Source organism: Diabrotica undecimpunctata, chromosome 2 (genome assembly GCF_040954645.1).
Source record: "Diabrotica undecimpunctata isolate CICGRU chromosome 2, icDiaUnde3, whole genome shotgun sequence".
Taxonomy (NCBI): domain Eukaryota; kingdom Metazoa; phylum Arthropoda; class Insecta; order Coleoptera; family Chrysomelidae; genus Diabrotica; species Diabrotica undecimpunctata.
Window position 1 is genome coordinate 166,176,409 of NC_092804.1, and position 11,034 is coordinate 166,187,442.

The following is an 11,034-nucleotide window of genomic DNA, read 5'->3' on the forward strand; positions in this document are numbered from 1 at the left end:
TTTGGAAAAATCGGTGTATATTGCATCTACCTATTTACAGTCTTCCATATGAAATAATATATTAAATTGACAGCAAACCAAGTTTATTGCTTTGGATTTTTTTGCTATGAAAACCATGTTGTGATTGAGACATTAGACCTTTACATAACCAAGAAAGTTGCTTTGCTATAAGACTGTTGAAGAGCTTATGGATTACAGAAACACCATCGACCACAAACTTGACTTAAGAAAGTTGACATAAGATATATTTTTGCTCAACCTGATCTTCACGAATACTTATGGTTTGTGATTTTAACTTGTTGTTAACAAACACTACTATACCACTGCCACTCAACTTTGCACTGGTACTCTAGGATCTATCACATCTGTAGATACTAAAACGATACTAAAACCATCACATTTAATTTTATATTCAGTTATGATAATATTCAAGTTACTCGCCACTAAAACAGTTATCTTGTACAAGCAGCACGATATATTCTTTAGGATCTCGGGAATCATTATACGAATCCCTGGAACATATTGATAAAAAAGTGTTAATGGGAAGAATACTAGTTTTTTTTGTAGTTCAACTTCACAAACTGTATGAACATCACTGCAGTATCTAATGCATAGATTTTCAACGCAAGCAGATTTTCTTTCCTCTAGTTCCTTTTTAGCTGCCTTGTAAGCGTCTTGTTTCATTTTAGTTTGATCCTAGAAGATTCTATAAACAGTATTTCAAAGCTTACTACTAGAGTTAAGAGCCAATTTCACCATGTTAGCATTATATATAATATTGGGTGGTCTAGCTTGATTGTAACTGGATACTTTGCCAACTTGGATAACATGTGATATGGAGGATTCCTCCTGATGTAAGCCAAGTAAACTAAAGACCTCACACACCTGAGATTTATTATAGCTAATGCGATCGGCTAATACATTAAAGTTATATTCAGGAATTTTATAAATCCTAAGTCAAATAATAAATAAATTAATAATTTTAAAGTCCAGGTGTATTAACTGCAAATAAAAAGCATTGGCAAGTATTTTTGAATTCCACTAAGTTCTATTGATAGCTACCTAAAAGTGTCTTCTTCTTCATGTACCAAGTCAACTTAATTTTATTCACTTTCACCCTAAATAGCATGCTTGTGTCAATACCATACCAATCTTGCAAGTTCTTCAACCATGAAATCTTTCTTCGTCCTAGACTGTGCCTGCTGTTGCCTGCTCTTTTCCCTTGCATAATATTTTGTAGCAACCATATTTAGGAGCTCTCATTACATGTCCAAAGTACTCCAAGTTTTTTTTTGATGCTTTGTTTTGTGAATCGGCTACTTTCTATAAGCTTCTTTTAGTATACGTATAAAATTTCGAAGGACGTTCAAAAATACAGATTAAAATTCGTATACGAAATTTTTCTTTCGAGTTAACTCGTGTACGAAAAAATTCGATTGAATTCTAAAATAAGACCCCTGGCGTCGTCATATCGATGAAATAGAAGGCAAGTGTTTAAGCAGAATGGATTTGTTAAAGGCATTTTTCCACCATCAACGGCGTACCGATGAAAGTGTACTACTCAAAATATATCGAGCTATAATCCGATCCAAAATAGACTATGGTAGCATAGTTTACTTGTCCGCATCCAATTATTTATTACAATCGTTAAACTCTGTTCACCACACTAGAAAAACACTAGAATTGATCCACTCCTTCAATAACAATAATATGGCTGTCTTTTCATATCGGCATCCAAGGAAATGTGACAGCTGACAGTGCTGCAAAAGAAGCATCTACATCCAACTTAGTTGTCTACAACATACAGCTCCAAGAACATATAAAATTCAAATTTAAAAGGAATATCCAAGATAAGTGGCAGGAACTTTGAATCACCAAAGACACAAAGCTCAGAGAAATACAACCTAATGTTAACAGCTATTTATCCCTAGCATCTCTGAACAAAAAAGAGAAGACAGCAATACAAAGATTAAGAATAGAACACACACGTTTGACACACGGTCATCTTATGTCCTTAACAGACCAACAGTTAAGCTCCTAGAGCAGCGATATTTCCATTATTGTCAAGCACATCCTCACAGAATGTCAACACTACTAGGCCACTCGCATTGCCAACAATATAACTCAAAAATTTTCACAAAATTTATCATAAAAACTTATTATTACAGCTGTTTCGGCAGAGTGCCTTTCTCAAGTGATCTATTTTTGGCATGCGTTTACACTGTATAGTCTTTAATGAAATAGGTTGAGGAGGGGAGAACTGTTTGTTTCAAGTTGGTCATTCAGAATTATATCTGTGTTTTTTAATTTGTTAATTTTCATATATTCTAACTGTTGAATCCATAGACTCTGTTCTCCCCTCCTCAACCTATTTCATTAAAGAGACTATACAGTGTAAACGCATGCCAAAAATAGATCACATGAGAAAGGCACTCTGCGGAAAGTTTTTATAATAAATTTTGTGGAAATTTTTGAAAACAAAGTTTTCAGTTTTTTATTGTTACATAAAATGAATTTCCATCAAGTAACGGTCGAATCCATCAATTATATAACTCACAGTTTAAAAAAAAAACTTCTGAACGGATCAATCCTACTCAAAAGCCTAATAGACTTCTTAAAGACTATTTATATAATTGTTTAACAAAATATTATTTTAGATAATATTGATATTCTTTACTATTGTAAACTCTGTATCATAAGTCTGTAAGTACTAACCTTTACTCCCGTCTCAATGACCAAAAATGTCGAGACACGTTAATTCGAAAAAAAAAAACTTGTGTAACTTATAGTTAAATAAACTATGTATCTATCTATCTATCTATTTATCTATATATGATCTACTTATTATTATGATTATTTTTTTTAAAGACTGAAAATTTTATTTGTAGATCCCTATCCTACTTAGGGTTAATTAAGATTAATTAGGTCAACAACTTAACAGTCTCTTTAAAAGCTAGGAATTAAATGCTTTACATACTTTAAAAGTACTTCTCTTTTACTGATTAAAAAAATTTTTGTCTGATCCTAAGACTGCTTTTACATTTTGAATGGGAATTAAAAACATATTAAACGTATTTTTATTTTATTTCATAAACAAATCGGTTAAACTAATATAAACAAAATTCATCTGTAACCTATTCAATATTAACAGTTGCCCTCTTTCTTCGTCGTTCAAGAAGTGATCCAGTTTTAAGAAGATCTCTTACGTCTTGTCCCGTTCTTTGTCTTCGTAAGGTTGCCTCTGTTGTAAGTTCAATTCTCTCGAGATAAAGAGCGTGAAAGTACCTGTATACATCAGGTTTGGCATCCATAAGGGATATTATATATTTTTTGTGCACATAGTATATTTCGGTAGGCTCCAACGTCAAGACATAAATAGGAAAGTCAACTTGACTTTGGTTGTTTAAGAAAAGTGAGTGCAGACCAAATATATCACCATCCTGGAGATGGAAGGCCTCAGTCTCACCAACGTAAACCGCTACAGTACCAGAAAGTATAAAAAATACGTTATTGGAAGATTGATAGTTGCCTAGTAAAATCTCATTAGAACTGTACACGGTCGACTTCATACGAGCAAACAGAGATCCTAATTCTTGAGATGTAAGAAGTTTTAAAAAACTATTCATACTAATTAGTTTCTTAGATTCAAAAAGAAATAATTCTTTTCTTAAATGGCTCGTTAGTACTTTTATCATTTGCTGGGTATTAAAAAATTTTTTTTGGTAATTATACTCAAACTTTTCGCCAATTTGATTTTGAAGGTATAAAGGAACATCCAGTGAATTCATGAAACTGTGCAACTGAATCAACATATTTTCGTATTCTATCTCCGCTCTGTCGCTCACTCCAAACTTTGCTAGAATCCTTCCAACGATAACCAAAAAGTATGCTCTACCGCAAAATGTAAAAATAAACATCATTACTTGCTCGCAAGGCTGTTTTATAACATCGTAGTGGTAAGATCCGAAAAAATAACAAATTACCAAAAGAAAACTTTCCATATAGGTATCCACAGTGTATTTCTCAAAACTCTGATTTCGTAAAATGACCCAAGAATCATTAGGAAAATGTTTATTTTTAAAATATATGTTATAAGGTATATCATATACCAAAAACGTGAAAGTATTCAGAATAAATGTGCAGATCACTAAATGCGTTACTACAAATATTGTAAGCCTTCCACAACCAAAGTTGAGGAAAATATTAGTAATGGTGGGCATACAACTGATTAAACGAATTAAATAACAAATAAACGCGGTCATATTCATAGGCACAGCAATCACTTGTCTAGTCTCAAGTTTATGGTCTTGCTCTACTTGCAAATACTCTAGCAACTCCTGTATTATATCCTCACAGTTGTCTTCAAAAATCAGAAATAAGTCAATTAAAAAATAAGACAGCAAATAATGCGTGACAGTTTGTGAGGTTTTTATAAATATATGCTTGGTTCTTCGATCTACATAGCCAGTAAAAAAGAAGGTGATCATGCAGATTCCATGAAAGCCATCTCTAAGTTTGGCTGAGAAATCATACCATTTTGGATTTGCCAGCATAGCCATCGAAAAGGTCATTCTGTGCAGTACAGTAAACAGAAATGTAATTTCTACAATCTGACTCAATCTACTAAACGGATGAATGATATACCAATACTTGCCTCTGGAATGTTTTCTTTGTTCTGCTCTTAAGGCTGATCCAGTTTTCAAGAAGTTGCGGCACCTTATATCATTTTCGTTTAACAGCAACTGTTTTCTAATAAAATTTATTAATTTACCGTGCCATCTTGCGGATGGGTGCTGTGGAGCAAATGAGGATATTTTGGTTCGTCTTGTTAGTAAGCACTTGTGAGTCTCCTCCGACATTATTGCTGACAATGTCTGACAAACTAATGTTGATTTTGGTCTCTATGTGTTTTCGATAACAAGAAGTTACCATAACAACAATATTGGTAGTTAAATGAGTTAATATTTAAATTAAAACAAACATAAATTCTTTTGACATATTTCGACTACTTAGAAATTAATAAAATTTTATTAGCAAACCACTGACAATGATAATCGTAGTATTTAGCATATTATGTAAAAATTTGAGTTCAGCTCGAAAAAGTATCCGAAAAATATAAGTTACATTGAGATTACATTTTGTGAGAGGACGCAATTTTATTTTTTTTATATGTAGGGTGAATAGTATAAGCTTAAGTTTAAGTTTGAGGTGGGTGGTCGCCATCCTTGTCCTCCGGCCTTCATCTTCACAAAAGGGGGGGAAAGGATTTTCACCCTGTACCTCGAAAATTCGCAACGCTACAGAAAATTTTATAAAACGTTATTTGTAGCAAATTAAGTTTTCTACAACTTCATTTTTATAACATTTTATCGTAAAATTAAAAATAATACCGTTATATACAATAATAACTGAAATTACATGAAACTGAAATTTTATTAATTTCTGTGGATTTTACAATGCTCTGAAGTTTACTGGGTTCTTGAATACTCATAACAATAAGATAAGATACTGTCTTCACAGTCACATGAAGAAGAGACAATACTTCATCGTATTCTTGTCAGAAGATGAATCAATAAATTTCTGTTGTTTTGCTTCTATGTACCGTCGTACTTTCATTTTTGCAGACTTTGGATTTTGTACAGATTATGGGCTTGATCATTTTAAGAGAGTTCCTGTTAAATTCTTTGTTATTTTTCTCTATTTTTCACCCTGGCCTCCCTTGCTGTCTTTCTTGATCGTGCTTTTTCTTTTTCTTCTTTTATAGCATATTTTTCTGGAGTTTATGTAGCCATCATGGTTTTACCTGGTTTTCTTTCACCAGATTTTCTTTTCCTTGCCTGTTTCTTAAGGTATGGCTGAACTTGTTCCAAAGTTATAAATATTTTAATACATTTTTTTCTGGGGAGTCGATAGAAATTTAAGTTCTTTACATACGTGAGTAGAACTAGTTGTATTACATGTTGCACCTGATGCAATAACAGGAACTGAATGACTTGTGTCACTTAGAGCTGCCACAACTGAAACATAAAGATATATGAAGTGAGTAGGTTGTCCTGCAACAGTAACAGACGGCTGGCTTGTATTATCTAAACACAATACGTCCGGTAGGCCTTCCAAAAATCATTCTGTCCTTGTAATGCACCCGAGGAAGAGCCAATAAAGGTAGAACTGCGTTCCGTATTACATTCATTGTTACTATTATCGTTACCAGTTGCTCTCTTTCAGCAGACGTTACACTACCGATTTGTTTCTTTCCCTTAGGACTCTTTTTGATTGGTTTTAGACGGTTCTCATTCCTGTTTTACCTTGTGACTTTTGGCTTTCGATTTGAAATCTTGTCAGAATGTCTTTTTAAAAATGGTCGCATCCATTCTTCTCCAGCTATTTATTTCTCACGTCATGTTTCTGGGTATTTTTTTTATTTAGCTTTGCGAGATTGAAAGCCAAAATTCTGACTTTTTTTGTCAGACCGTATTGAATTTTAGCGACATTTTAGGTATACGTAACAAGGCTTTGCTCTTCAGTATTTCTGAATACTTGTTTTACCGCATATTTTAAATAAATATTTTAATTTAACGGCCTTACTTTCCTTATATTTAAGTTCTAGTTATTGTAGACCTGCTCCCTTTGAATAATTTTTTTGCCTCTCAAAACGTCATTATTTTTGTCCTGATCTTCATCATTATTTATAGCTTCGATTGCATTTTACAGTGCATCAGCACTAAACCACTTAAACGTACTGTACCCTGAGACGGTCCAAGGTACAAGATGCAACTTGGCTTCAAGGTACACAAATATGCAGGAATAAACAAAAATGGCACTCACATCAAACCTTTCTCTAAATAATAAAGATAGAAAAATTGAGTAGTAGTCTGTCTCTTTTCACTTACCAAGAGACACACCACTACTCAATTTGCCACTGATTAATATTGATTCTGTTTTGTACAATCCAACCATACATAACTATACATGAAAATCTTCACTTTTGCTCAAAAAAAACCATAAAATTATCGTCACTTTCGACAATGGCCATATAACTTTCTAAAACGCAGTACAACTAGTACGACTACCTAGGTATAGATAGTCCTTAGCGGCACTAGTCGGATATTGACTGTGGTGCAAGGTACACTATGGTCAAGGTACAACATCTTTGAGAAACTAACAAATTTTTGATTAGTGTATTTAGTGTATTAAATTATTATAGAATATTAAAGATAATCAAGAATTATAAGAAAGCTACAATGAAAATACAGATTGATGCGAAAACCAAAGCTATACCAATCAACAGAGGAGTTCTCCAGGGAGATGTTATCTCACCAAAGCTATTCACACTTGGACTTGAAGACGTGTTCAAAGACATTAACTGGGCAGATAAGGGAATAAATGTTAATGGAAGAAAACTGAGTCATTTAAGATACGCTGATGACATTTTAATATTCGCTACAAGTTTCGAAGAACTACAGACCATGACCACGACCCAACTATTTCAAGCTTCGCAAAAAGTAGGTCTTAAGATGAACTTGGAAAAAAAAATAATGACAAATACACCAAACATTCCAGAAATAACATTGAACGACATAAATTTAGAAACAGTAAGCGAATACATCTACCTGGGACAGATAATGAAAATTAACAAAGAAAATCAAACTGCCGAAATTACCAGAAGAATAAGGTTAACGTGGGTAGGATTTGGAAAACTGAGTTGGATCTTGAAAAGCGCTAAAATAGAACAGTATTTGAAAACCAGAATTTACGATCAGTGTATCCTCCCTATACTCACGTATGGTTCAGAGACGTGGACACTCACCAAGTCCAATATGGATAAAATAGTAAAAGCACAAAAAGCGATGTAAAGATCAATGCTCGGGGTGAGACTTATAGACAAAAAAACAAACAAATGGATTAGAAGCAAAACCAAAGTAAAAGATGCAGGAGAACATGCTGCCAAATTAAAATGGAGCTTCGCAGGACACAATACCCGACTGAAGGATAAGAGATGGAACGACGAAATACAACAGTGGAGGCCATGGTTAGGAAAGAGAAGCAGAAGAAGACCACATATAAGATGGGCTGATGACATTAAGAAGATCGGACGACACAACTGGAAGCAAGTGGCGCAAAATAGAAGACACTGGATTGATTTGGGGGAGGCCTATGTCCAAAGTTGGCCTACTTAAGGCTGAAGAAGAAGAAGAAAAGATAATCAAAGACATTTCTTTCAGACATCCTCATGTGACTCAAAGTAATAAAAGGTTTCAATTTGTTTGCAATTTTTTCTTTAATATCCAAGCTTGTAGTCCATGGAATTATACTGAAAACACAATAATTATTATTCTTACAAATTTGTATTTTTAACTTTACTTGTTTGCCATGTACTAGCTAGTTTATTTTTTTTTTCGATGTATTAGCTAGTTTATATAGTATAATAATTATTTAAGTGTGAAATTTTTTTTATGTAGTTTCTGCTTCTAGTTTTGTGTGTGCGTACACCACTCGCCCATTGGTAAGTAACTTATTTAGGTGAACACACTGGCTGCCAAATGTTCCTTCCACATGGGCGTATGATATGTCTTTTCACAATTAATTACATAGGGCGTCAATTATATTTCAAACCCTTAAGGATATGAACTTGGAATCTTAAGTCATATGTTTATAATCTTCCAGCTGAGTGATTAGAAGCATAGTTATGATGAAAATACTTAATTGTGATGATATAATAAACTAATATATTATGTAGATAATAATTAAATAGGTAATGAATTGAGATCATATATTGTATCTAATTGGCTACCCTTTTTAGCAGAATGTTTTTTTCCGTGACATCCATGACATACTGAGTTTAGCCTTGTGTATTTATTTTTTATTTTTGTACTTCTTAAAATTTCTTCACCAATTTCATAATTATGGTTCTAAGCAGATATTATAAATGTATTGTCAGCCTTTTTTTATATTCGCATACAATTTTTAAATCAGAATAAGGCTATGGAACCAAACATACCTCAATGCAATTTTGGTGTGGAAAATTTGCAGTTGTATTTTTTTAAAATCAATGTTTTTCATTTGAAAGGTTTTTCATTATCATCATTATCATCATCACCACCATCAGTTGACACTACAGCTCTTCGTGAGCCTTGGCTTAATTCTAAACATTCTTCCATCCTTCTCTGTTGAGTCTTTATCCTCTCCATTCCCTTAGTCAAATCTCCCTAAAATCTTTCTGCACATCGTCCTGGAATCTAAGCAGTTTTCTTCTGACCAGCCTATTTAGCAAAGTAGGTTTAGCAGGATCACCTTAATTCATCCGCATAACTTCGTCTACCTTGGGCGGTTTATTTTGATGGTTTTTACGATATCTGCATCACCAAAAAGTCTATCGACTACGAAATTTTATCGCCATCTCCACAGTCCCTGTTTATTAACTCCTTAATACTTTTCTTTCAAAGATTCGTAGTACCTTTTCATCCGTAAGTGAGCACTGGTCGAATTATTGTTTTATAAACTTTGAACTTTGTTGCTCTTCACAAACTTTTTGCTTTTAGTTGAGACATAACACCTCAAAATTTCATAAAATGTCATTGCAATGCTAATCGACGCGATTCAACCCAGAAGATTGCTTGGTTTAATAATAATTCTTTTAGGCTTAGCTCTAAGTTTAATTGTACTAACCGCGGAAATCTTTCGGAACATAGTAGAGGAGACCGGGGTTGGTTGTCATAGATTCGCCTAATACATTTTTTTAAGACTAGTATTAGGTACTTGTTTTAAAAAGTTCGCATTACCTTAAGATAAAGTAATCATTACTTCAATATTCTCTTTTTTTCTAGATCTCTAGATGTATTCCAACATACTCATATAAAATAATAATAGTAGCTCTACAACCTATGTTAATTTTTACCCCGTGATTGATGCAAATTGTCGTAGCCCTTGGGGTAGGTTGGCATATAGGTATAAAACATAACCACACCTGAAAAAGATGCAAAGGAACAGTAATCACTAATAGGTGGGTATATAAAATAATAGAAGCCGAAAAAATATATTTGTGTCAAAAAATGTGTTGTATATAAAATGCTCTGCACATTTTATAAAATGTGTCTCGGTCATCCATCCCGAGGGATTCGCGATGGATATACTGCCAGGTGAAACACTCTGAACAAAGTGCGCTCGATAGTTTTTCCTAGGAAATATGAAATACAGAGGAATTGAATTGCCTGACGCTGAAAGAGCAATAGCCAGTGTCACTGGTTATTACATTCTGCAGATGTTATTCTGCCAATTTTTTTAAATTCAATTACGAGAAGCTACTCCATCCGGTTTCTGTACGGTGGTAATACCGGTTTCATCCATGTTATATATGTCACTCGCAGTTAATTTCAGCCGGTCTAAAACTGTTCTACTGTAGTAAAAAATTGTGACACATTGTGTTCAATAAAACTTAAAGCTCTAGCTTGGATAGTAGCCTCTAGAGTTCTGATGGATAATGGAACCAATCAGGCCCTGCCATTTGGATAGTAGACCAAGATGTTGGAACCGTAATATTAAGAGTCGTAGCATATTGAAAAGCCAACATTCGAACCTGCTTTGGTCTAAGTCCATAATAAATATCAGATGCAGTGTTTAGATAGTCACATAAAGCCTCTTCGTCTTTTATGTCAAAAATCTAAAACAATATATCGTTGTTATTACCTTAGAAAATTTGGTATCTTAAAAATATTTATATCTGTCTGTTCTTCTGATATCCTACATGCAGTACAGATGAAATACCTCCAGGTTCCGTTTGCAGTATATCCGTTTTCATTTTTTTACAATATCGTGAAAGTGTGAGCACGCCTATATTATAGTCTTGCGAAACAATCTTCAAACTTTGTCAAAGTTGTCGATAATATGAGCACATACAGTTCGTTCCATAACATCAGCAGATGCTTTTCCACGCTCTGTTTTTCTTTTATAGTTTCGCATAGTTACCTCTGCAAATAATTAGATGATATAATTAGATAATACTTTTGTTAAAAACAATCTATTTCATAGTGATATACG

General features: G+C 33.5%; 1 protein-coding gene across 1 annotated transcript; it reads right to left on the bottom strand.

Moving 5' to 3' along the window:
- Nucleotides 1–3,134: 3,134 nt before the first annotated feature.
- Nucleotides 3,135–4,871, bottom strand: LOC140433097 (uncharacterized). Its single transcript, XM_072521153.1, has one exon. The coding sequence runs from the start codon at nucleotides 4,857–4,859 to the stop codon at nucleotides 3,135–3,137; it is 1,725 nt and encodes a 574-aa protein (XP_072377254.1). The 5' UTR covers nucleotides 4,860–4,871.
- Between the last annotated feature and the right edge of the window lie 6,163 nt (nucleotides 4,872–11,034).

What these genes read in the sequence shown, in the direction of transcription:
- LOC140433097 (XM_072521153.1), bottom strand. Translation starts at nt 4,859, where the DNA reads ATGTCGGAGGAGACTCACAAGTGCTTACTAACAAGACGAACCAAAATA.